This window comes from Eumetopias jubatus, unplaced genomic scaffold, assembly GCF_037043125.1.
Source record: "Eumetopias jubatus isolate StellerSeaLion01/CBP00866 unplaced genomic scaffold, mEumJub1_p1.0 scaffold_7, whole genome shotgun sequence".
NCBI classification, from domain to species: Eukaryota; Metazoa; Chordata; class Mammalia; order Carnivora; family Otariidae; genus Eumetopias; species Eumetopias jubatus.
The window spans coordinates 48,395,772-48,422,868 of record NW_028274813.1 but is presented as its reverse complement, the minus strand read 5'-3'; the positions used below and the strand labels follow the sequence as shown (position 1 = coordinate 48,422,868).

Here is a 27,097-nt window from a genome sequence, read left to right as displayed (position 1 = left end):
TAATTTCTATATTTATATTTAAAATATCATTTATTTGAAACAATCAATCAGTGTGCCATTGGAAAAATCCAACTGAAACTTCATAACTTTAGGTAAACATATTGAGTCACAAGTCCCATATTCTTTGATGAATCCAAGGCATACTAGTGTATTCTGAGGGATTTAAGGGAATAAGATGATTTGTAAAGAATTTACTGAAAAAGATTGGTGGTAGAAGGAATTTCTTTTACCATCAATTGTATCTCCCCCCCAAAAGATGACATATTTAAGCCTAAAACTTACCTCAAAAGTATGGTCTAGTCTGTATACCGACACTGAATTTACTGCACTGACTATCTCCAATACACCATTGAAATTATTCAAATCTTGAAAAACTTGCAGAATTTCTATAATTCTACTTAGTATTGCCACCCGTTCCTCAAAATTTTCTGCTTCCACAATGCACCTAAACAAAACAAAACAAAAAATTCATGGCTTAAAAAGCAATTTCCTCACCTCACATAGAAAAGAATAAACATATTTTTAGTGAGAATTTAAGCTTATAGATGACTTAATATTATAATTATTAAGAAATAATAAGACAGAAAGGTAAACACTTACTTTTCAAACCATAGGGTGAGATTTGTGGTATGGCGAATCATTTTTAATAAATTTGGAGAATTTATTTCTTTATCTTCTTTGGTCCATACACTCCCTACTAGTTCAGAAGGTTGGACTTTCCTGTGGAATAAAAAATCATGCAACTTAACCTACAAAATATTAGTATCAAAATTATGTAAAGATTTTCTAACACTTAGTAAGATAAAGACAACCCAAAAGATAAGTGGAGAAACACATGAACAGGTTTAAATCACAGAGGACTGGACCCAATAATCACATAAACACACAAAAATATTTTGTCTCTTATTCAGGGAGAAGAACATTAAACCACAATGAAATCCCATTTTACTCCTGTCAGACTAATAAAAGTCTAATAATACCAAATGGGTAAAGATGTGCAGGCTCTCTCCAACACTGATATGCAAGTAAAACTGAAACAACTACTTTGTAAAGCAATTTAGCAATATCTCATAATACTGAAGATATACAAACTAAATCACCCCACAAATCTATCTAGATATATACTCTAGATACACCACCAGGTTATAAGAAAACATTTATAAGAATACTCAGTGAAGCAGTCATTATTTGCAAGACTGAAAAATCACAAACAACCTAGAGGCTGGATAAATTATGGAGCATTCATATAATGGAACATCACAGTAATTAAAATAAGCAAACTAGAGCTGTATTCATCAACTTGAACAAATGCCAGAAACAACTTAAGTGCAAAACATGTTGCAGAATGATACGAAAGTTCAACTGTTTTAATATCTGCAAAACAATGCCATATATTATCAATATGTGTGTATAAATTATAAAGATATACATAAGAATAATAAACACTAAATACAGGAATAGTGGTTATTGGGAGAAAAAAGAATAGAATTGGGAGGAATTAGTCGAAGGATTTCAGTTGTATTTGTAAGGCTTTTGCTGTTCATGGGCCCTCCTTATATAATTTTCTACATTTTTTTAAATACCTGAATTATTCAATAAGAAATTAGAAGAGCAGGTTAAATTATTGTATATAGTGAGCCAGGATTATGTAATTTTAAAAACTGACCAGTGTCCTAAGGACTTGGCTACTAATTAAAAAAAAGTTTTTAATCAGTAGATTTGAATACAAATGGGTACTTGTGAACAGTTTTTAAAATAAGTTTTCTTAAGTGGTTCTATAGTTTCACTAGAAATTTAGTTTACAAACAGTGTCAATGTTTTACATATGTTCCTCTTCTTCCATAATACACATATCACTTAACAAAGGTATTTTCTGTTCTGAAAGCAGGTCCACATTGAGTTAAGTGTTTTTTCTGATGTCCACTCCTAGAACACTCACTCAATAAGGAAAAACGTGATTCAATACTATTTGTTTTTTATCTCAAGTAGCAAGTCCCTTCATTCTTACTTTTCACAAATCCCATAATATAAACAAAAACCACCTGAACTTCCAAATTATTTAAAATACAACATGACACTCTGAATTAGATGTTGACAAATGCTGATGTGTATGCTAAATTCTGAATGGCACAGCCAAGGCAAACCAGAGGCCCAACTCTAAAGAAAGGCAAGTTTTTTTAATCTCTGCTTCCTTCCTACATTTTCCATTAGCACTAAACTTTGTATATTCTTTCTTTTCCCTTAAAAAAAAAAATTGGCTCTGCCAATCAAGATAACTTCTTAAAGGTATTTGTATTTTAGAAGGGGTTCCTGAATGCAGAGAAGTTTTTGATGGAATAGTACTGGTGGGAGGTCATTTTTTGACAGAGGGGGCTGTTACCTGCAAGGCCTGTACTCTTCATAAGAGCCTGGGTTGTAAATGAAAAAAGAAAGCTTAAATTAGGAAGGAGAAGACAGAATGGGGCTAATGCACTGGAAAAGGACAGTGGTTTAAAAAAAGATGACAGAGGACAAAGCTGATAAAGCAAGCTGAAAGGAGAGGACTGCAGTTAGAAAGAAATGAGATGCTTGAATTAGTAACTTTGAAATAAGAACGATTTGGAGTGGTAACAAGATTTAAAGTATGACCATGAGAGGTGTCTGATTTGGAGTGGAGAATGACATTGGAAGTCATGAAACCATAAAACTATAAAGGTTAGGTTGGGAATGGGTGATCTGCTCTGCATGGATATAGGGTAATGGCAGGAAATGTTTTACACGTAAAGACAGATGATGGGATACGGATAAATGTAAATAGCCAAGCATATTTTTTTTTTAAGATTTTATTTACTTGAGAAAGAGAGAAAGAGAGAGACAGAGACAGTGAGAGAGAGCACGCACCGAGGCAGAGGGAGAAGGAGAGGGAGAAACAGACCCCCCACTGAGCAGGGAGCCTGATGTGGGACTCAATTCCAGGACCCTGGGATCACAATCCGCGCCGAAGGCAGACACCCAACTGACTGAGCCACCCAGGCACCCCTAGCCAAGCACATTTCTAATGAATCTCATAAATGAAAGAAAATGGTTCAGAAGTTTTAAGTACGGTTCATCATCACACTACTTCAGAAATAACTTTTCTTTAAAGTTATCTTGACTTCAAATAGCTAAAGTATTTAAGACTCCTTAAAAAAAAAATCTTCATTTTTCTAAGAATTTTGTTATTCCTTTGCCTAGCAAACCTAACCCAGTCAAGCTCCAAATTAAATTTTTGATTATGTAGAATCTGAAAAAAAAATAAAGAAGAAAGCTTGTCTTACTCAGTATTCTATTTACTCAGCTGCCTTCAAGAGGCTACCATCCAACTCAAACTAAAACAATCCGAGAAAGTATTAGGAGGAGGAGGTGGGTGATTGCCTCAAAAGTGGCATTAGTGTCTACCACTCGTCATGTGAAGGACTGCTAGTACCTAATTTAGGCCTAAATAGCAATAAAAGACTTTTACCTGTAGAACAGATTGTAGTTAAAAACTGCTATGAGCTTTCCTCTGAGCCCACAAGAATAAATGAGGCACTTTTAAGCACTCATAAATAATTTGCAAAATGTTCTGAAAACAGAGGTATGGTTTAAGATTCTTGAAAACAGAGCAGCAAATAAACATTGTCTACCTGTAGAGATCAGATTCCAAAAGTGTCAGCTGACGTGCAATTTCTATTGGATGAAGTGTCATGAGATCAAATGTTTCAAATTGTCCTGCTCTGCTGATATGCCATTCAATTGGTGGAGGTGGACTTTCAAAGGTAATATTATGGCTTATTCCATTTGCCTGAGCTTGTTTCTTTCTCTTGATGATCTTAGCAATTGACTCTACCCATTTCTTCATAGCTTTCCCTAGAAAACACAAACAAAAATACCTTTTACTTGACAGACATAACTGCAAATCTTCGCGTAATCTTTAATCTTTATCCAGCTTCAACAATTACCAACTTATGGCCAATTTTTGTTTCACATTACCCCACTCATGCCCTCCTTCCACTCCCTATGTTATTCTGAAAGAAATATAAGAGGGGTGCTTGGCTGGCTCAGTCAGAAGAGCATGCGACTTTTGATCTTGGAGCTGTGAGTTTGAGCACCATGTTGGGTGTACAGAATACTTAAATAAATAAACCTGAAACAAATATGTCATATTATTTCATTCATATTTAAGTATAAAAATTAAAGACTTTTTAAAATAACAATACCATTATCATATGTAAAAATGACAATAACTTCTTAAAATCATCAAATAGCTAATTAGTGCTCTTTCCCTGATTCTCTCATAAATGTTTTCTAACAGTTGGTCTGTTTGAAATAGGGTCTGAACAAGTTCTACAAATTGCACTCAGTCAATGTCTCGAGTCTCCTTTAATCTACAGGCTCTCCTTTTCTTATTTTTGCTTGCAACAGACTTGTTAAAATGGAATCATTTGCCTTGTGGTATTTCCCAAGTCTGAATTTTTCCAATTCTGTCCCTGTGGTTTCATTTGCATTGTTTCTCTGTCCTCTGTTTTTTCTGTAAATCAGACACATGCAGACATGATCTGATTCAGGATCAATTTTTTGATATGAATACCTGCAAGAATATTTCCAACAGCAGGCATATAATGTCCAGTTACTTCTTTGTAATATTACTAGGGAGTTGAAAAATAGTAATATTCTATCATTCCTTCTTCATTTATTAGTTAAAATACATTTATAAAAAGAAACTTTCCCTCAGAGCCCCCGAGTGGCTCAGTCAGTTAAGCAGCCAACTCTTGATTTCCACACAGGTCATGATCTCAGGGTCCTGGGATGGAGCTCCACATAGGGCTCCGCACTCAGTGGGGAGTCTGCTTCAGGATTTTCTCTCTCTGCCCTTCCCCCACCACTTGCTCTCTCTCTAATAAATAAGTCTTAAAAAAAAAAACTTTCCTTCATCAACTATTTGGTTATGCTGCAATATAACTTATTTAAGAAAGACTTTTAGACATTAACATAACCATTTACTTGCTCTATCCTAATACATATGTATATTTTAGAAGTTTCTTAGATCATATATAGTCTAGCATCTTCACTAAAAATATAAGGTAAGAAATTATTGTGGTATCATAAACAATTTCAAGGCAAACATAATAAAAATGTATCTTAAACATCTCAAAGTTGAAGCAAAGGAATCATATTCTCTATTTTAAGTAAAATTCCCCTTAAGTAAGAACAAGTAGGAGATGAGATAAGCTAGGCTCAAAGTATTCTTAATTAATGCCTTATCCTGTCAGATAAATGTTCTTGATTCAATAATATACATTTGTTTAAATGTTCACGGCCTAGACTTTCATTTTATGGGCTGTGTGCTAAAATTTTAGGTAGGAAACTCCTATCTTTCAGGTGCTAAAAATACACCAAAAACTTTTGCAAGAGAAGCAAATATTATTTTTAAAGATTTTATTTATTTATTTTAGAGAGAGATAGAGAGAGAGCATGAACAGGGGAAGGGGGAGAGGGAGAGAGAGAATCTCAAGCAGACTCTCTGCTGAGCTGAGCACCGAGCCTGATGCCGGTGAGATCTCATAACCCTGAGATCATGACCTGAGCCAAAATCAAGAGTTGGATTCTTAACCGACAGAGCCACCCAGGTGCCCTGAAGTAAATATTATTTTTAAAAGTTGTTAACCATTCAAAACTGAAGAATAAGATTAAGGAGAATAAGAAAACAGATACTACTGCACATATATTTAATTAGTTGAAAGAATGGCAACCTTAAAATGAGATAAAATTTTAAATGTATTAAGTTTATTAAAGAAGACTTATGACTTCTTTTGAAAAAAGATTCTCCTAAAAAGCGTGAAAAGGCGGGCGCCTGGGTGGCTCAGTTGGTTAAGCGACTGCCTTTGGCTCAGGTCATGATCCTGGAGTCCCAGGATCAAGTCCCACATCAGGCTCCGTGCTCAGCGGGGAGTCTGCTTCTCCCTCTGACCCTCCTCCCTCTTGTGTTGTCTCTCATTCTCTCTCAAATAAATAAATAAAATCTTAAAAAAAAAAAAAAAACACTTGAAAAGGCAAGGTTCCAAGACTTCAGGTGGTTTTAACATATGTGAGCTCCTTCGAGTCTATAAACCATACCAAATGTTATTTTAGCTGTTTAAAAATAAACAGTTTAGCTTCTTAGAAGTCACACAAATTTAAAAATAAATTCATGCGCAATGTAAGATTCAATCAAACCTTTAAATAATATACCTCTTACACTTGAAATGAAGGATTCTAGTCTTTCAAGCAACTCCAAATCTCTTTCAAAGTCATAAAAATGGTGTTCAACCCAGTGCCGAAACACATTTAAGATCCTGAAAAAATGTAAAGAAACACATTTTAGTGAAACCTAAGCATTCAGTTATACTTCTTTCACTCTTCTAATACCATGGTAACAACTTTATATACAAGGGCCAATATAACACTCAGAGTCTCTAATTTGTATTTAATTAAAACCTAAGCGCTTTAATGATGTGAAACAGGTCTTCAGATTAATTTATTGCTTTAAAATTATACTTTAGGGGCACCTGGGTGGCTCAGTTAAGCGTTGGACTCTTAATTTCAGTTCAGGTCATGATCTCAGGGTCATGGGATCAAGCCAGTGTCGGGCTCCAAGCTCAGCGCTGAGTCTGCTTATCTCCCTCTCCCTCCGCATCTTCCCCCACGTGTGTGTGCACTCTCTCTCTTTCTAAAATAAATAAATAAATCTTAAAAAGAAGTTTAATCTGAGTGTGGGGGAGTACAAATGCACTGTAGCTAGTACAAAAAAATTACTCCATTACTGCTGATGGGGTAAATAAGATCATCTTTTAATTAAAAAAAACTTTTTAAAGTATCATCCTCTTATACAAAGAATGACATGTTAAAAGTTTTGGCTGAGAAACATATAGCTGGGAGCTCTATCATTCCAGTAAAACTGCATTTATTTGTGGCAATTATCCTGGAAAATAAGTAACATACTCAGTTCCAAAGTTGCAATTTATTAGTTAACAATAATCAAGGCACCTTCATATTTACAAGGAAAAAATATTTAGATCATGTAGAACTAGGGACTGTAAAGAAGACTAATCAAAGGAGCCTCCAATTTTCAATGCTCAGTGGTAAGAAAAAAAAACAACACTGACTTAGGAAGTCAGACAGATACGGGTTTGAAGCCTATCCTGCTGCTCACTTTGTACGACTGATCTCAAATTACTCTATCTTGCTAAGTTTCACTTTCCTCAGATATAAAGTAGTAACTGCTGTCAGGATGAAATAAAAATGATAAAACACTTAGGCATAAAGTAAGTACCTAACAACTAGCAGCTGCTATTATCAAATACATTTTTAGAAATTACTGATTTTTTAGATGAATGAATGTCTATATATTTTGTGAGAGAATAGTAGGGTAAGAGCTAAAAATTCCATAAATATTACAAACTATGAAAAAGCCCAGGATTACTAGATGATCACAAAGGCGGAGGGAGAGGCAAGGTTGACAGTAGGCACACTCACATGAAATTTTACAATTTTTACTTAATAGGTATCCTGGTCTGTAAGCACAGTATATCACATGCCAGAGGTATCTGATGCAAATAACACAGTATATTTTAATAATTAAATTTCTTCAGGGCATTTAAGAGTAACTTCACATAGAACTTTGGAAATTTAATTTAACTACTATGAAGTCTAACAACAATACCTCTATCTTAATTAAGAGATAACTTATATGTGCTAACTATATAATGAAAATTGAATGGTACATAAAAAACATAACATTAAGGCCAAACCTAAGTTGTACTGGTTGGACATATTCCTTGCGAAACCTTTTAAGGTCTGCACTGATTGGCTGTTCGCCTTTCTCTACAGCCAATTTATCTGCTTCAGTAGGTTCTGGCTCTGGAATTTCAAATCTAAGAAGAAAAAAAAAGGAAATTGAGAGAAATTTTTTGTTGTTCATACACAAATGGAAAGGATTTCAAAGACAACAGAAAAATTATTTTAATTAAACAACCTTCTTTCCTACCATTTATGTGAAAAGTGCAATTACTGATAAACTTCCCTTTAAAGTTACATACTGGGTGCCTGGGTGGCTCGGTTGTTAAGCGTCTGCCTTCAGCTCGGGTCATGATCCCAGGGACCTAGGGTCAAGCCCCACGTCGGGCTCCCTGCTCGGAGGGGAGCCTGCTTCTCCCTCTCTCTCCGCCCCTCTCCTCACTTGTTCTCTTATTCTCTCTCTCAAATAAAATCTTTAAAAAAAATTTTTTTAAAGTGTTACATACTGTAAGAAACTGCCCTCCAGCTTTGCAGTAGGAAGGTTTAATATTCTTACTTTTATCAAAAAAAGTAATAACTAGCACTGATCTATAGAAAAGGTCAATGGAAAAGATCAATCTATATAAAAAAACAATCTGGTGGTGCCTGGGTGGCTCAGTCAGTTAAGCGTCTGCCTTCAGCTTGGGTCATGATCACAGGGTCCTGGGATTGAGCCCTGCATCAGGCTCTAGGCTCAGTGGGGAGTCTGCTTCTACTCTGCCTTTGCCACTCCCCCCACTTGTGCTCCTTCTGTCTCTCTCTCAAATAAATAAATAAAATCTTTAAAAAAATAATTAAAATTTGAAAAAAAACAAAATCTGTAAGGAGTATATCCTCCTTAACATAACAGACAGCATATTTAATAATCTGTCCTTAATATTTATTTTATTAAAATGAAAGTAGACATAAACTTCCTTAAATGAGTATAAATACAAGAGAAGCCTCCAACTGAATTTTAAACAATATTTAAAGAACATAAAGTGGGTAAGGTAACAATCAAAGCTAAAAAAAAAAAAAGAAATCTTGCCCAATCATAGGAAAAATAGCTAAAATATAAGTCTTAGAAATGTGCTTTCCTTATTTTGGACACTGACATGCAACTGAGTAGATCTTCATAGCATATTACAGTGATTCAGTCTGGTAAACTTAGTTTCATAGTACAACATAATGACACAGATCAAAATAAAATTCTGGTACTAAATTTTTTAAATGTGAAACAAAAATTTTTTTTAAAGATTTTATTTATTTATTTGACAGAGAGAGACACAAGGAGAGAGGGAACACAGCAGAGGGAGTGGGAGAGGGAGAAGCAGGCTTCCCACTGAGCAGGGAGCCTGACGGGGGGCTTGATCCTAGGACCCCGGATCACACCCTGAGCGGAAGGCAAACACTTAACGACTGAGCCACCCAGGTGCCCCTAAATGTGAAACAAAATTATTTTGGAGCCCAGATACTATCTAAAAAAGAAAAATTCAATCCAAAATTTAAGTTTTAAAAACTAATCATAATAAAGGAACTGTTAAATTTTTTAGGTATAATAATGAGATTGTGATTATGGTTTGTTTTTTTTTTAAAGATTTTATTTATTTATTTGACAGAGAGACACACAGCAAGAGCAGGAACACAAGCAAGGGGAGTGGGAGAGGGAGAAGCAGGCTTCCCACCGAGCAGGGAGCCCAATGAGGGGCTCAATGATCATGACCTGAGCCAAAGGCAGACGCTTAACAACTGAGCCCCCCAGGGACCCCTGTGATTATGTTTTTAATAGGAATACTTACCTTTGAAATACAAATGAAAATATTTAGAGATAAAATATATTGTTTAGGATTTATTTCAAAATAATCCTGAGGTTAGGGTGTTGAAGTCAGTAGGGAAACAGATGAAACATAGGTTGGTCATTACAGAAGCTGGATGATGGCTTACTATACCCTTCTATTTACTCTTTTATAGGTCTTGAAATTTTCCTTAATAAAAAGTCTGTTTAAAAGTGACAAGTAGGGCACCTGGGTGGCTCAGTCGGTTAAGCATCTGCCTTCAGCTCAGGTCATGATCCCAGAGTCCTGGGATCCAGTTCCGCATCGGGCTCTCTCCTCAGCGGGGAGTCGGCTTCTCCCTCTCTCTCTACCCCACCCCCTGCTCGTGCTCTCTCTCTCTTTCTCAAATAAATAAAATCTTTAAAAACAATTAAAAAAGTGCTCCGAAGGCGGCCACACACTCCAGCACCCAGGCTTGGTGTCGCCCTCCCGTCTGTCCTCCCGGGGCGGCGGGGTGGGGTGGGGGGGGTGGAGCGGCTTTCTGGGGGCGTGTCCTAAAACGGCGCCTTCATGTAGCGCGCCTGGACCACCCCCCCACCCCCCGTGACGATTCCTGTAGAGTGGGTGAAAGCGGGCAGAATCGCTCTGCCACTGGCAAGAACAGAATTTTCCCATAGCCTTCGTCTGTGTCCTCCTCTTCATTATGTCTTGATTTCCCCGATGCACCCCAGAGCCGGCTGCAGCACTGGCTCTCGGAGCTCGAAAAGCCCTTAAGGGTCCTCAGAGCGAACTGCCCTGCGCTCCGGTCAATGCCCAGGAAGTGGGTTCCGTTGGCAGGGATTATTTTAAACTGCTACCATCAATTCACACGACATCCGACACCCAGCAGGCCAGGCTGCGCCGTGCCCGCCAGAGGCGAAACAGTCCAATTCTTGCTGTGTCCTGCCTCCTCTGCTCAGTTACATCTGGAGCCATGCACCTGCTGCTCCCTCTGCCTGGAACACTTTGACCCAGAGCATTATGTGGCTGACTCTTTGTTTCTCAAGTCTCAGTTCAAAGGTCACTTCCTTGGCGAGGCCTTCCCTGACCACCCATGCTAGCATATCAACCTACTTTTTTATTCCCTTATCACTATAAAAAAAATCATCTTGTTCATCCAAAAAATAATTTAAAAAATTTAAAAAAGTGACAAGTAAAAAAGTCTCTTTTAAGGAAGTATTGTTTTATTGCACAAAAAAATCATTAAAATACATATTCAAAATTGGGTCTTTCTGATTACCACTATAAATATTGCTAAGATCTGGAGAGACCTGTTATAAACAGAGATTTTAATGAGCACACTGAAGAGAACAGTAATAGTACTAATTTAATGCCAAGTAAATTATGTTCAAAAACAACCTGAATACATGCTATGTAGCCACCACTTTGCAAGGAACAAAATAACTTTTTATGAAATGGTAATGTAAGTAAAATAAATATTTTTCTTACCGTTCAATCAGTAAGCTTAGCAATTCCTGTGGTTTACAAAATGAACGGTATGTAGTAAGAAAAGTACGAACAAAATTGGGATCTGAAAAGACAGAGTATAAAACAGGTTGTATGTTCAATTTATTCAGTTTCATTAATTCCAAGTAGCATATTTTGGAGGCCTTCCTTTTTCTTTTTTCTGGTTCCTCCCACCATGGTCTTCCTGTCAATCATGGTATTTCTTGATAAATGAGGATTGTTTTCTGATTCAAGATTCATACAATTTTTATGAATATTTAATAATTAATGAAGCCTACAATATTATATCTTAGGGATATTTAATTAGTTATTTATTCCTTTTGATTCTGTAGAATTCTTTTTATATTTCAGAGGCAATCTATTTTTTCCATGCCTCAAGCATTTTTGAACATCCCTGAAAACCTTTAGATTCTCAGCTCTACGTTAAGCCCTTGCAATGAGTTTCACATACCTGCATACATATGGTATGTTAACCTTTCAATTAATTTCACTACAGTTCCTCCTTTAATAATGGGGATTCCACTTCTACTTTGCAGGCTGTCTTCAAAAACAATGTTTTCCTCAGAGTCTTTTATCACAAAACGATACACTTCAGGACTTGGTAATCTCAATGGTTGCTCATTTTCTTCTTTCAGTAACACTGAATCTAGCATTCGATCTAGTGTACTACGATAGTGAAGAGAAATAAGTGCGGCCATCCAATTATTTTTCTCTTCAGCAGACCTAGCAGCAAATATTATGCTGTTTTCATCTTTGGATACCAACTCAAAAGCATGTCTGCACTCACAAGTATCTTCTTTATCACATATTTGTATTTTCCTCATGACAAATTTTTCTTTTAATCTGTATTCTGCACTACTATAACCTGGAAGGCGTGACTGACTATGATTGGGCTTACAGCTGATCATTAAGCCATCAAAGAGAAAAATATGTCGTTCATGTTTAGCACCAATTCGTGTCAATGGACCTTCCATAATGAATTCATTACAACACTGTCCAATATCTTTGCCTTCCCATCCGTCTATGTTTTTCTGAATCTCATTCATTTTTTTAATAGCCAGATGCTTGCTTCTTAACTGACGATTATAAAAAGGGCAAACAGGATCCCTAAAAAAAAATAAAATAAAAAAATAAAGAAATTTAGCTTTTTCAATGGCTAAGCAACCCCAATTTCTTTAATTGTAGACTACCTCAAATCAAGTGACAATATTATAAATAACCAAACACCAGATTTTGCACACAGCATTTACTTTCTTCTAACTTTGCCACAGCTGATGCATGCCTCAATTTCATTACTGTGAAAGAGAAGTACTAGAGAAACTCTGTATTTCATTCCAAATGCCATACGAACTAAAATTACAAAGAATCCTAAATTTCTTGTATAATATATAATTATTAGATTTATCTTTTAAATTTTTATTAAATATATCTTAACAATAAGATAATGCCGATTTTCCACAACCAAAAGACCAAAAGAAAAACGTAAAACAAAAGTATAACTTTCAAGAATGCAAGTTATCACTACAAATAACACTTCTTTAGAAAATGAGGCATCAGATATAAATGAAATATGCAGAAGCATTCATATTTTCAACAGTTTGCAATTACCCAGGTCGGCGTCTAGGTGAATACTGCTTGTAAATTCGGTCCATACTACCTTGGAGATTCATAAGAGCAGTAATAGCTTGGTTCAAACATTCTCTGTCTTCCTGCTCTTCACTACATGCTTTCAATTGCTAAGAAAAGCAAACAAAAATTAAACCTGCATTGCTTAATTCTTTCCCTTTCTTGTAGTTAAAGAGGAAACAGCAACAACTATTACATAAACTCTAAATGAATTTAAATATACTTAATAAATCAGTTGTAATTTTATTCAGGTATACCTGATCTCTCAAAACCAACTCTCTTTCTACATATGTAAATATAATACAGATATAAAGCACTACTGCCACAGCAATCAGGAAAAAAAGCAACTGTGAACACCATTTGGACATTTTTCAGATACATAAAAATAGTTTAAAATATGTAAAACATGAGGCTTATGTTGTTTTTGTTAATAATTACAAATGAGATAAACACACAAATTATTTCATATTCTCTAATGATTAAGTTCTTAAGTTTCAGAAATGCCTAAAAGCTTGTATATCTTTGCTATACAATATCATCAAGTATGCTAACTTTGGCACCCCAATCCATCATAAACTTTTCTGAAAACAGCATCTGTGAGATTCAACTTTTTTACAACATAAAATTCAACCATTGTAGTAAGTATCAAGACGCCATGAAAGTTAATATTCTATCTCATTAACCCTTAAAATAAGGCTTATAAATTCACATTATTAATTCTAACAACTCTGGCTCTACTGGATTTATCCAAAAATTTTTCTTCTATCTCACTCTCAAAGTGGAAGAAAGTTTAGCTTATGATAAATAATTCAGATTGGATGATGCTCCAATGTTCAATTTGACAGAAGAAGTCAAAGTGGAGAATTATATAGATATTACATACAGATTATACAGATACAAAAATACATTTATGCAAGAACATGGAAAACTTATAATCACTTCTTTCTGAAAATTTTTTCCTTCTCAAAATTGTTAAAAATTTAAGTCTATTTTATGATTTTAAACCACCTTACTAGAAATTTTGTGATCAATTTTTCTAATACTCCAAGAACAGTCTGAAAACTATTTAGCAATGATTCCCATTCCTTAGCAAGGAACTGAATAATAAAAACTGTTTGAGTTCCAGGTCCATTATTTTTTTTTTAGCTTATTTATTTTTTAGTAATTTGTACAGCCAACATGGAACCTAATCTCACCACCCCGAGATTAAAAGTTGCATGTTCTTCTGACTGAGTCAGTCAGGCTTCCCTAGGTCCATTACTTTTCATGTATATATCCTAAAAATTATTCTCTAGAACACAGAGCCATCTGATATTTTTTGAGATACATGTAGAAGTCTTGCTATCACAAGATCAGCAATTTAATAATTTAAGTGACTATCATTAAAATCTAATCTCTAGATTATGAAATAAAAAATTGAAAGGATGAAGGGAAAACAGGCAAAATACCAAAAGAAGTTTGGAAAAATATCAGTGCTTGGTCATTCTGACTTCAAAAGGTGAAAATTACTGGCAAAATCACTTATTTTGCTGCTTTAAAGATTTCTTACAAAAATTCTTCTCAGCTCTACTCTAAAATATTTTCCTAGTAAATGTGGATATTGATGATATAAAATGCTTAATTATAGGTTTTTTTCTTACTACTTTTGTTGATCCAAATTTCAAATTATTTTTAATAATAAGATTCTACCAAAATGAGAACTGCTTTTGTTTTTTTGTTTTGTTTTGTTTTGTTTTTAGAGAGAGAGAGAGAGCATGCATGAGAACAGGGGTGGAGGGGAGAGGGAGACAGAGAATCTTAAGCAGGCTCCAAGCCCAGTGCAGAGCCTGACACGGGGCCTGATCTCACAACCCTGAGATCATAACCTGAGCCAATATAGAGAGTCAGATACTTAACCAACTGAGCCACCCAGGCTCTCTGAGAGCTGCTTTTTTATTTCGGTGTATGAGGATACTAAATTTCTACAGTCTATTTGGTCTTTTTTTTTTTTTTAAGATTTTATTTATTTATTTGAGAGAGAGAGAATGAGAGAGAGCACGAGAGGGAAGAGGGTCTGAGGAAGAAGCAGGCTCCCCGCCGAGCAGGGAGCCCGATGTGGGACTCGATCCCGGGACTCCAGGATCATGACCTGAGCCGAAGGCAGTCGCTTAACCAACTGAGCCACCCAGGCGCCCAGTCTATTTGGTCTTAAGACTGCTCAAACTGTTACACATAAATGGCCATGTCATTTCTAAATATCCATGTTACAGTTAAAGGCTGTCAAGGAGTGAGGAAAAAAAAGGTATTTAAAGGATATTTCAGGATACTTCAAGCATAGGATTTCCTAGTGATCAAAGTAGATAAAGCAGTGGCTCTGCCATAATCTTAGTCTACTAATTTGCTAAACATTTCCTGAATTTTAATAATCAGTAAGATTTAATAAACATCAGATAAATAAATATCCAAGCTGTCTACAGACATTTGAAAGAATGTATTCTAAACATCTTATATTGACACAGAAATTACCATACTGAACTACTTGCAAATAAGCCATGCTCCTTCACATCTTTATGGCTTTCCACATATCTGCCTCTGGCCCTCCTTCTCCACCTGGTGAATGAGCCTCTATGGCAGCTCAAACGCCTCTTTCTCTATGAAACTTTTCCCCTTCTCTCCCTTAAATTTTTTTTCTTTTGAAATAATATCAAATTTATACAAGAGTTAAAAAATGCAAATAATTCCTGTATACCACGAGTCACCAACTTTAAACATTTTGCTACATAGGCGTCATTAGTCCATGTGTGAGTATATGTGCACCGTTTTTTCCCCTGAACTATTTGAGAGTAGTTTGTGATGCTATCCCCTTTCGGTTCATTGCTAAGGAAGAAGAACCACTGCTAAATAGTTTTGAGATTGTTTTTGGAATATGAGGAAAGCTCAAGTGATACACAAATTACCCTCAAATAGTATCATTCCCCTTCACTCCTTTAATACGTCAGCAGTGCATCTTAGAGCACAGATACTTTTTTACGGTATAGTGATCAATTTCAAGAGATTTAACATTGATGAAATTCTATTATCTAATTTTGTGCATATCCAATTTTGTCAAATGTCCCAGTAATGTCCTTTGGAGTAATTTTCCCTCCAGTACAGGACACAGTCATGATTTCACTGGCTCTCTCTTTTTTCCAGTTTTATTAAGATATAACTGACATACAGCACTACCTAAGTTTACATGGCACAGCGTAAGGATCTGATTTACATATATTGTGATTTATTATCTCTTTTAATCTGCAATAGTTCCTCAACATTTGTCTTTCATTGCTCGCAAAAGCAAATAACATACACACATACACACACCAGAATAGCAGGATAAATCTCTATATACTCAACACCCATATTAATTTTTTTCTTACTTCCCTAGACAGGGTTAGTTATTCCTCCCTCAGCGATTCTGTAGTACTACTTCTTAGACACTTATTACATTTATTTGTTGCGATTATTTAAATATTCATTTTCTTCACTAAGCCATGAACTCCTTAAGTCTGGCATAGGTTTTATTCATTTTTAGTATAGTACCTGCATGGTAGGTACCCAAAGGTAATTAGAATGAACAACTGTTGTATAAATATTCATAATTTTGTTAAGTGTTTAGACAAATAACAAACATTTACTGAGTTTTTACTCTGTGCATGTTCTTTTATGCATTACCTTATTTAATATTAGTTACAACTCTGGTAAGATAGGTACTATCATTATACATATTACAGATGAAGAAACCAATGCACAGAGAAGTTAGGTAATTCACCCAAGATGAACAGTGGAGTCTGTATTCAAACCCAGAAATTCTGATATCATGGTCCATGTTTTTTGCCACACACTACACTGCCTCTCTACAATGACACCACACACAACTATGCAGAATACTGGTCTATGCCTAAATCTGGTGACCATGAGTCAACATTAAAACAAACTGGATAATTACACATTTTAAGAAATAAAATGAACTTGGTGTGCTTTAGAAAAGAGGTCAAAGAGAATAAATGCCCTTTCAATAATACCTAAACTAAGCAATAAAGTGGAAGTGATATCTCATTAGGTGCAGTATCTTATGAATTTGACTGAAGAATAAATTCCTTGCTTACCTGATAATCATTACTCTCCTTAGTTGTCTATAAGTATATCCTGCTCAAGATTTAACACTTCATGTAAGTTTTTTCTTAACTCTATGAGACTTCTTGAAATAATATGCTTCTCTTGAATTCCTATAAAATGCTGTATCTACTGTGGATGTCTGTGTGCCTAAAGGTAAATTATAATAAATTATAAATTTGTTTCTAATTCATTATACTGGGAGTTCAGTCTTGATGTGAAATAATACATGTGATCGATTCTTTTTCCGTAATAATAAAGTTCTCTCTACATTTTCATAAAAATAGTGTTTTAGTAAATTTGGTGGGAAATTCAATTCATTAAATGCATTATTATTCCCTAGGACATCCTTGAATGATGTGTCAGCACTGAAAGAGTATTTATTATGTAGCAAAATATTTCTTGTAGTCTTTTTCAACAGTCAGAACATTAATTTCAATAGCGATTATCTCAAGCTCTTTTTTTTTAGAGATCTGTTTATAGAGAGAGAAAGAGAGCAGGGGGAGGGGCAGAGAGAGAGAGAATCCCAGACTCCCTGCTGAGCGCAGAGCCCAATGTGGGGGGCTCAATTCCATGACCCAGGAGATCAAGACCTGAGCTTAGCCCGACTCAAGCTCTTAATGTTATAATATACTCACACACAAGAACACAAAGACGATGACAAAGCAAATGTTACATAATTTTGAACAATTAGCGAATCCAGGTGAAGGCAGCACACCAAACTGTTTTTGTAACTTTTCTGTGTTTCAAAGTAAAAAGTAAAAGTATTACCTAAAGAAACTCAGTCGTCTCTTATGGAAATATTGGCTTATCTTTCCCAATGAACCTCATTAGAATTATTACTAATAGGTCTTCCTGTTAAGCTTTAAATTAAGAAGGATTAAGTTCTCTTAAGAGAATTTTTATTCCTTCCATGACTAAATTTCCAAGGAATGACCAGAGAGTTAAAAAATATTACTTGAGGGGCGCCTGGATGGCTTGGAAGTTAAGCAACAGACTCTTGGTTTCAGCTCAGGTCATGATCTCTGCGTTCTGGGATCAGGCTCATGCTCAGTAGGGAGTCTACTTCAGATTCTTTCCTTCGGCCCCTCCCACCACACACTGTCTCTCAAATAAACAAACAAACAAACAAACAAACTTTTAAGAAAATTAAAAAAAAGAAAGAAAAAAAAATAATGTTACTTGGCCCTGAATACGTCAATATTGAACTGCGACCAGATATGTTCTTACCAACAGAAGGATAAATATAGAATATGTTGGAATATAATATATTATAAAGTCACTTATAAATCAGGAAATGAATTATTTTCTTGTTCCTCTTACATAAGGATTAAATATACCTTAAGGAAAAAAATCTATAATTTATCTGAGAAAAAAACATAAAATGAAAGTACTTTGTGATCAACCTCAGAAGGATTAAATCTGAGGGGTGCCTAGGTGGCACAGTATGTTCAGCGCCTGCCTCTAGGTTTCGGCTCAGGTCGTGATCTCACAGCAGTGAGATCAAGCCCCTAGTCGGGCTCTGTGCACTCAGCACAGAGTGGGCTTGAGCTTCTTTCTCCCTCTGCCCCTACCCCTCTGTACTCTCTCTCATTCTCTCTAAAATAAATAAATCCTTTTTAAAAAGGATTACGTTTGAAAAAACAAAAAAGAAATATATTACCAATAAGATGAACTTTAAAGTATTGCTATGAATAACAACAATCCAACAATGTACTATAAGATAATTTCAAGTAAATGGGGCGCCTAGGTGGCTCAGTCTTTAAGCGTCTGCCTTTGGCTCAGGTCATGGTCCCAGGGTCCTGGGATTGAGCCCTACGTTGGGCTCCCTGCTCAGCGGGGGAGAAGCCTGCTTCTCCCTCTCCTACTCCCCCTTCTTGTGTTCCCTCTCTCGCTATCTCTCTCTGTCAAATAAAATCTTTAAAAAAAAAAAAAGGTAATTTCAAGTAAACTATATGTAATATGCTATAATTTCTCATTACGTAGTTATTTTTCTATCTTGTTTATCATAAATTCTGGTTCTGGGAAATAAAACTTGAATAATATTTAAATGCTATGTCCACAAATAAATCTTCCTTGGTATATGACCGAAGGAAATACTTCAGATTGAAACAGGCTTAAAACTGCCAGGATTGTGCTTTCTACTCCCTAAGGAATGTGACGGCCTTAAATTACACTGGTCCAGCCTTCTTTCTTATGGTTCTCATCCAAAGTAAGCTTAACATGAAATGAAATTTCTTTTGGATGAGTACTTGAGCCACAGAATATCACAAAAGGCAATCTACAGAAATGGAAGAAAATACTTGCAACTGATACATATAATAAAGTATTAATATCCAGAATATATAAAGAACTATAACAACAAAACACAAACAACTCCCCCCCACCAAATAGCAAAGGACTTAAGTTTTTTTTCCCCCAGGAACTTACACAGATGATTAACAAGCATATGAAGAGAAATGCAAATCAAAACCACAATGAAATACCACCTCACATCTACCTGGATGGCTACTATCAAAAACCAAAAATACAGAAAATATCAAGTGTTGATGAGGATGTAGAGAAACTGGAATGCTTGTGCATTATTGGTAGAGATGTCAAATGGTATAGTGCTATGGAATAAAGTACAGTGTTTCCTCAAAAAATTAAAAACAGAATTACCATCTGATTCAGCAATTCCATTTCTGGGTCTATATCCAAAAGAATTGAAAGCAGGCTCTTGAGGAGATATTTGCATACCCACAGCAGCATTATTTACAATAGCCAGAAAGTAGAAGCAATCCAAATGTGCAATCACACTGGCTGCACACCAATATATTTAACACTACTGAACAGTGTACTTAAAATGGCTAATAGCCATGTGTATTTTACAATTACAAATAAATTAATGTTTTAAAAAACCAAGATTATCAGTCATGAAGTTAAATGCATTTCTTATTCCCACCGAATAACATAAAGACTGATTCCCAAGGACATATAAATTAATGTTTTAAAAAACCAAAAGTATCACAGTCATGAAGTTAAATGCATTTCTTATTTCCACTGTATAAAATAAAGACTGATTCCCAAGGACAATAAATGCTAATAACTGGACCACACTGTAGAATATTTAGGCCCTTCTGATCCCACTAATTGAGTTGTATGCTTACCGAGAACCAGTAATAGATGCTTCTAAATATGTTTATGCAAGTTGTGCTTATAATTATGTAATGTACTCATTATATAAGTCAAAGAAATAGAAGTATAAAAGAAGATATTTATAAGGACACCTGGGTGGCTCAGTCAGTTAAGCAACCAACTGGATTTAGGCTCAAGTCATGATCTCTCAGGGTCATGAGATTGAGTCCTACATTGGACTCTGCCCTCACTGTGGAATCTGCTTGAAATTCTCTTTCCTCCCTCCTTCTGCCTCAAACCCTGTTCCTGCCCTCTCTAAAATAAATAAAATTTTTCTAAAAAAAAAAGAAGATATTTATATGAAAACTCAATCAAGTAATTTTAAAGGCAAGCTCCGTTAAAAAGGCATAAGGAAGATACTATAAAAGATTTGGAAAAATTCTAAGAACCGGTTTCCGCACTCAAGACTGTTTTACAAACATCTTCAAATTCATGTACCATCTAAACAGAAATGGAAAACAGAAATCACAGAAGATAATTTTTGTGATGTAAGCAAGAAAGATTCATGTTCAAAGAAAAGATTTCACCCTAAGTCAACTGATTAACACATAAATACATATAAATCTCTATCTATAGGGGTTTTGTGGTTATTTAAATGAAATGTATAAAATATTTTTAATGATTCTTTATTTTTTTAAGATTTATTTATTTTAGAGAGTATGTGAGTGCATGGGAGTTGGAGAAGGGGCAGAGGGAGAGGGAGAATTCTCAAGCAGACTCCCCGCTGAGGGCAGAGCCCAACATAGGGCTCAATCCCATGACCCTAAGTTCATGACCTGAGCTGAAATCAAGAGTGGCTGCTTAAATGACTGAGGCACCCAAGCACCCTGATTCTTTATTTTAATTAGCTGACCGACTCTACTAGTCCTAATTACAATGGTTAAGAGGACATGTAGTCTAGTGATTAATTGGTGGCAAAGTAGCTAAGGCCTCAGGATGAGTCAGGCCATCATGGTTAATGTCCTGATCTCAGGTGCAGACATAGTTGCTATAAGATCAACCTTGAAGATTTTAAAAACCATTCATCCAGACAGGGAAAAAAAATAAGCTTCAATTATAAAGTCAAACCAGAATTTTTAAATGTTGGCAAATATTTGAAGGAAGTTATAAGACTAATGACAGGACTTCCAATTAGACATGATTATTATTCAAAAAATTTTAGAAATCCAAACGTACATCTGGGGCAGCCAAGGTATTATTTATATGAAGGCTGCAATCATTTTTATGCGTTCTTTATGGATCCATTAGTTTCCATAGAGATATTCAGAATCAAGTTGTTCATCTATTTGTGCTCAAAAGCTAGTGAGCTTCAGCATCACACATTATGGGTAATAAGACTTCATACAAAAGAATTCTTGAGATAGCTATTTATTATAAATCACCAAATGAATTCCTTGTCTAGGTGTCTACAGGATACAGAGTTATTCTGGCTTTAATATTATTACTAAAGAGTTAGATGGAAAAAAATCTAAAAAGTTTGTCTCTAAACCAACAACTTGGTATCCTAAAGAAGAGATACAAAATACTCAGGCAGAAAGATGTCTAGCTTCTAAAAAGCAATTTAAAGAGTTGCAAAAGAAAATTTTACCGAGCAAGATATTCTGAAATTATGGGGCACCTGGATGGCTCAGTAAGTTAAGCATCTGACTCTTGATTTCGGCTAAGGTCATGATCTCGGGGTCATGGGATTGAGCCCTGCGTCACGCTCCACACTCAGCACAAAGTCCGCTTCTCCCTCTCCCCCTGCTCCTCCCCACCCTTGTGCTCGCTCTCTCTCTAGTAAATAAATAAAATCTTTAATAAATACATACATACATAAATAAAAAGAGTTCAAGTTTTACCATAATTTTTTGTTAGATGTTGCTTGGGTCCTGGCTAAGAGAGGAAGAATACTATACTGCATGGTAAAAAAAAAAAGTCAACTTTAAAAGTGCTTTTCTTAATAAGTTAAAACAAGACGGAAATTTAGACAATGTTATACATAAAAGTTATGAATTACTTACATAAGAGTTAAATCACTATTACTGTGTGCCTCCAAAAAGTAATGAAAAAAGTAATCTATGTTAGTACTTTGAAATTTTATTATGAAATGGCAGATAAAGACATATTTTCCTCTATCTACCACTTGGAAATGATACGAAAATAAAAAGTATAGGCTTTTCTCCATGGAAAAGAAGGTAGACATTTAAAATACTTTATTTTTATGAAAGGTATTAAAAATAATATGACCAGATCAAAAACTAGCTCTTGGGGTGCCTGGGTGGCTCAGTCAGTTAAAGTCTGCCTTTGGCTCAGGTCATGATCCCAGTGTCCTGGGATCAAGTCCCGCATCGGGTTCCCTGGGCTTATCCCGCTCCCTCTGCCCCTCCCCTTTGCTCATGCTCAGTCTCTCTCTCAAATAAATAAAATCTTAAAAAAAAAAAAAAAACAGGGGTGCCTGGGTGGCTCAGTTGTTAAGTGTCTGCCTTCAGCTCAGGTCGTGATCCCAGGGTCCTGGGATCGAGCCCCGCATCGGACTCCCTGCTCGGCGGGAAGCCTGCTTCTCCCTCTCCCACTCCCCCTGCTTGTGTTCCCTCTCTCGCTGTGTCTCTCTCTCTCTGTGTCAAATAAATAAATAAAATCTTTAAAAAACAAAAAAACCCCAAAAAACTAGTTCTTAAGCCTCATAAATGAAGGTACTTTTAGCTGAGGAAGGCTTCACCTTACCTTTAATAATTCAAAATAGTGCCAACAATGATAAACAGGCACCAGCATAAGGCGTGGAAGGACATAACGAACTGCCTCTTTAAAACCATCAGCGATGGACTGCAAAGCAAAAAGATATAACTGTATATCTCTGGCATCAAGAATATGTAACAGCAATGCCTAACAGAAATAACTTTTAAAAATACAAGATACAGACTTAACCAAAACTATAACGGAAAGCATGTTCTACGTGGAAATTAAAGTGCTGTAAAATGAAGGATTTTTTCCTCTTTTAAGTTATTAGGTAGATATATACATTTCTTCATCTCTTATACAGCGAAAATAAGTTTCACAGCAGTCCTATGCTATGTACCCTCTTGTATATTTTTACATGATCATTTCAAATGTTTAAGTAGTTATGAAGGATGTACTTTTTGGGATACTGTACATTGTAGATGTGATTTAAATATGTTTCACCAAACAAATAAACTTCAGATTTAGCTTATTTTATGAAAAATATCTGTCATATAACTACATTGACAAAGCCAATCTTCACTGTCAAAATAAAGAACTAGATCAATTTCTCAGAAAGTTTAACTTCATTCTTAAAGTCAAACGTATATACATGTTAATGTCACAGTCTGAAGTACAGGAAGCATCTGGAAGAATCTGTAACCGTTTCTAACATGTACCCCACAGTATGAGAACTTCATAAGCCTCCCCTCTCCTTTATTCTAATGTCCAATGATGAGGTCCTTTTTAAAAAAAATTAATATTCACCCTTGTAAATGATCTCACTTCTTAATTCCTAGATATGGCAAGATATAGTTAGATATGACATGACATTTTAGCTACTAAGAGTTTTTATTTTTAACATAATTACCCTACCTCCTGCTTTTAAAAACCCTTTTGCTTTGCATTCAATGAACTCTCCTTCAAGAGCAAGTTTTTGGTTCCCACTGGTGGGGACCCTTCAGGATTTTATACCTTGGATCAATGCATAATGGGAAATTCAATATGGCAAGGCGTAATGTGTAAGAGAAATTGGAAAAGAGAACACAAAAACAAACAAGGTAGCAGCCAGGCTAGAAACTGATTCCCTTAAAGCTGTCTGTGCCCTTATATCACCTGAAAAATCTCAGTGTATAGTTAGGGGTAGATATATCCCAGTTTTGAAAACTAATCATCTGTAGAATAAACGATTTTCTAAAATTTATAAGGGATTTAAAAGTTACTCATACTGATTTTAAATGTCACTACGTTGACTTATTTAAACTGGTATTTCTCCTCATCAGATAAATACAGACAACAGCAATATATGTGGAAAGAATCTCATGATGCTTCTTAAAAGTATCCTCACAGGCAAGCACTCCCATAATTCTCATAAAATTGTTAACTGAAGTTAAATTATAATTTGTTCAATGGACTTGTTACCATGATATGCCCAGTCAACTCATTTTCCTAAAGATTAATTTCTTTCCTCATTTGATTAATGAAAGATAGTGATGTGAATCACCCTAGATATATTTTTATATATTTTATATATAATGCGTTGACTGGAACCAAGATGAAACTTTAAAATTAAGTCTATAAAGATCAGCTATATTGTTAATTGGCACCGAAATGGCTACTAAAGTGTATCCTAAAGTGCTAATGTAATGTGTATTTATAGTGTAAGGACTATAAATAAAACAAGTATTTTAATATACGCCAAATGTGCTTAGTGTATTCCCATTTGATTTTCACAAAAACCATAAGAGATATCATTATCTTCATGTCACAAATGAGCAAACTAAGCCTCAGAGGTTAAGTGACTTGCTCAGGATAACACAATTATTGATTGACCCAAAGCCAGAAGTTCTGACTCTAATGCTAATATTCTTCAAGTGTGCTATATATCTTCTAAAAAAGTTTTTTATGTTTTTTTTAATGAAGCATTACCTTCTTCACCTTTCACTGAATGGGTCTTTTTAAAGTTAATACAGTACAAGTGAGTTTGGCGTGAAAAAGGGTTTTATTTAAGTCTTTAAATTTCACTAAATATCTGGAGCAATAGTTAAATAATTGGATCCTAAACATTCAAATCCCACAGTAAGAATTCCTAATAAAATAGAAATGAAACAAACGTTGTGAGTGCTTTTAATGATTATGCAAAGATCTTGTAAGTACATTGTCCCATTTAACTAATGTTTACTTTATGGTATATGAATATATAGGATTTAGCTTAAGAAAATTATTCCTTTGTTGAAGTAAATTTTGAAAATTGGGTGTAATTTTTATTCCAAGTTGGCAAGTTATTGAATACAGTAGATAATAATGGGAATTCACAGTAAAGAAGGCAGAGAGAAGATTGTAAGTTCAGTTTTGAACACGTTATATTTGAAATGCTTGTGGGATACTGAAGTGAATTAGTTCAAAGGGCAGCTGGTTATATGAAAGTGTATACACACACACAGTGCTCATAACAGTGTTATGGCTTGAAAATACAAATAGGAAGTCACCAGCACATAGGAAACAGCTAAAGCAGAATGTACAGATAAAGTCTCTCAAGGAGAGTACAGAGGGGCAGAAAAGAATGGGCTGATAATTGAAGCTGGAGAACATCTGCAATTATGTAGACTAAGGAGAAATTAAAGAAGATAAAAATTAGGAGGAAGTATCATAGGAGCCAAAAGGACAAGGAGGGGATGAACAAATACTACAGGCATAAATATGAAATCAAAATATCCATTGGACTTGACAATTAAGTTCATTTTCAAGAGCAGTTTTTAGTGTATATCCTGATCAGAATACAGATGGCAGTAGTTTGATAAAGAATGGTAAAAAGTAATATGAAGATAATTGGCTAAAAATGAAAAGGGGGACAACAGCTAGAGTGAAGGAAGTTTTGTTTATTTATTTGCTTGTTTTAGGACAATAAAGGCCATATTCATATGCTAAGGGAGAAGAGCTAGTCTAGATGCAGGATGTCTCTACAGCAGTAAGTAATCAAGGATCAATGCCAAAGTAACCTTTGTTAAGTGTTGAAAGGGTAAAAATGTAATTCTGTCTCTTCACTTTCTTTCATTTCATCTAACTGCATTACTGAACCAATTAATTTGCATAGTCCCCATTAATATATCTCCTTTAAATTACAGGCCTGGTAGAGAAGTCAGTATGGGTATTACATTAAGGATATTCTCCACTCTTCATGATCTCTGTTCCAGCTCCTGTAGGGAATAAGATCCTGAAAGAGCTCTGCATATTATTTCTATATCCCAGATCTAGAATGTGCCAGATTCTTGTAGTCACTCAGTATGTGTAATATTCTATAAAAGATTTCCACATGAAGGACAGATTGAAAGAACTTGAGACAAAAAAGAAGACAATCTAAAACAAGTTTAAAATGAACAGATTTTGAAGGACTGGTTAATTAGTTCCTCATGTGCTTTATGAAAGGGTTCCAGAACTTACAAATATTTGAAGAATAAGATGGTGAAATATTTCTTTGGTTGCTTTATAAAAACAAAAAAAACTCAAAAACCAAACATTCAATTTAAGTTTACCTGAAAGTGTAGAGCCACTGCAGGTCTGGCCATCAACTTACTGAAATGTTCATTAAATTTTGGAGAAAGAATGTCCTGTGATAGTGTTTCATAAGGATCAAATGCTTGCTCCTATTTTTTTTAAAAAGGAGAATGTGTTAGGTTTAAAGAACATCTTTTCTACTAATATGGCAGATTATTTAATAGTAAATTTTTATTTAAGTTCTCAACTTTCAGAACTTTTTGCTCTCATTTTTAGAGGTCAAACAATAACTAGGAAATTTTTTTAAATGTATGTAATGATCTTGAGTGATACATGACAAGGTCTTAAAATAGGTCACTGAATTTGTGGTCATAAGTTATCAAACTATTAAAATGCTTATGCACATTTATTCCCAGTAAATGAAGAGTATTTATTAGTAAAACACGCTTGGGATTTGAAATTTCAGTTAGGCTTACCTAGGTTAAAGTGAGTTTATACCTAAGATACTCTCCAAGGAAGCAAAACCGGGTACCACTGTTTCATCCACTCTACACTTTTCAAAATTAGAAAAAGAAAGCAAAGACTAATATATAGTAAAATAACAAAGCAGAAATTGCCCATATTTTGTATGATGTTTATATTTCAATAAATTCCTATTACTTGACAATAATCAATATCCCCAATGTTTAGTTACAACTAAAAGTCTTGTTTCACTTTTGTATTATAAAAATACAGTATGTTTTGGGGCGCCTGGGTGGCTCAGTCATTAGGGTGGGGGTCCTGGGATTGAGCCCCACATCGGGATCCCTGCTTCTCAGCGGGAAGACTGCTTCTCCCTCTCCCACTCCCCCTACTTGTGTTCCCTCTCTTGCTCTGTCTCTTTCTGTCAAATAAATAAA

General features: G+C 35.1%; 1 protein-coding gene across 2 annotated transcripts in view; it reads right to left on the bottom strand.

The window, feature by feature from the left end:
- The window catches only part of SOS2 (SOS Ras/Rho guanine nucleotide exchange factor 2), an 81,379-nt gene that overhangs the window by 21,396 nt on the left and 32,886 nt on the right, over positions 1-27,097 (bottom strand). For both annotated transcript variants that reach the window (XR_003609870.2, XM_028106625.2), the window contains exons 7-16: positions 26,237-26,347; positions 22,713-22,811; positions 12,681-12,808; positions 11,524-12,179; positions 11,055-11,136; positions 7,788-7,910; positions 6,229-6,332; positions 3,645-3,867; positions 601-720; positions 283-445 (exon numbers count right to left, since the gene is read on the bottom strand). Coding sequence is in view for 1 of the 2 variants with exons in the window: in XM_028106625.2 (XP_027962426.1) it covers positions 283-445; positions 601-720; positions 3,645-3,867; positions 6,229-6,332; positions 7,788-7,910; positions 11,055-11,136; positions 11,524-12,179; positions 12,681-12,808; positions 22,713-22,811; positions 26,237-26,347 (1,809 nt within the window). In the remaining variant the exon portion in view is untranslated. The remainder of the gene's footprint in view (positions 1-282; positions 446-600; positions 721-3,644; positions 3,868-6,228; positions 6,333-7,787; positions 7,911-11,054; positions 11,137-11,523; positions 12,180-12,680; positions 12,809-22,712; positions 22,812-26,236; positions 26,348-27,097) is intronic.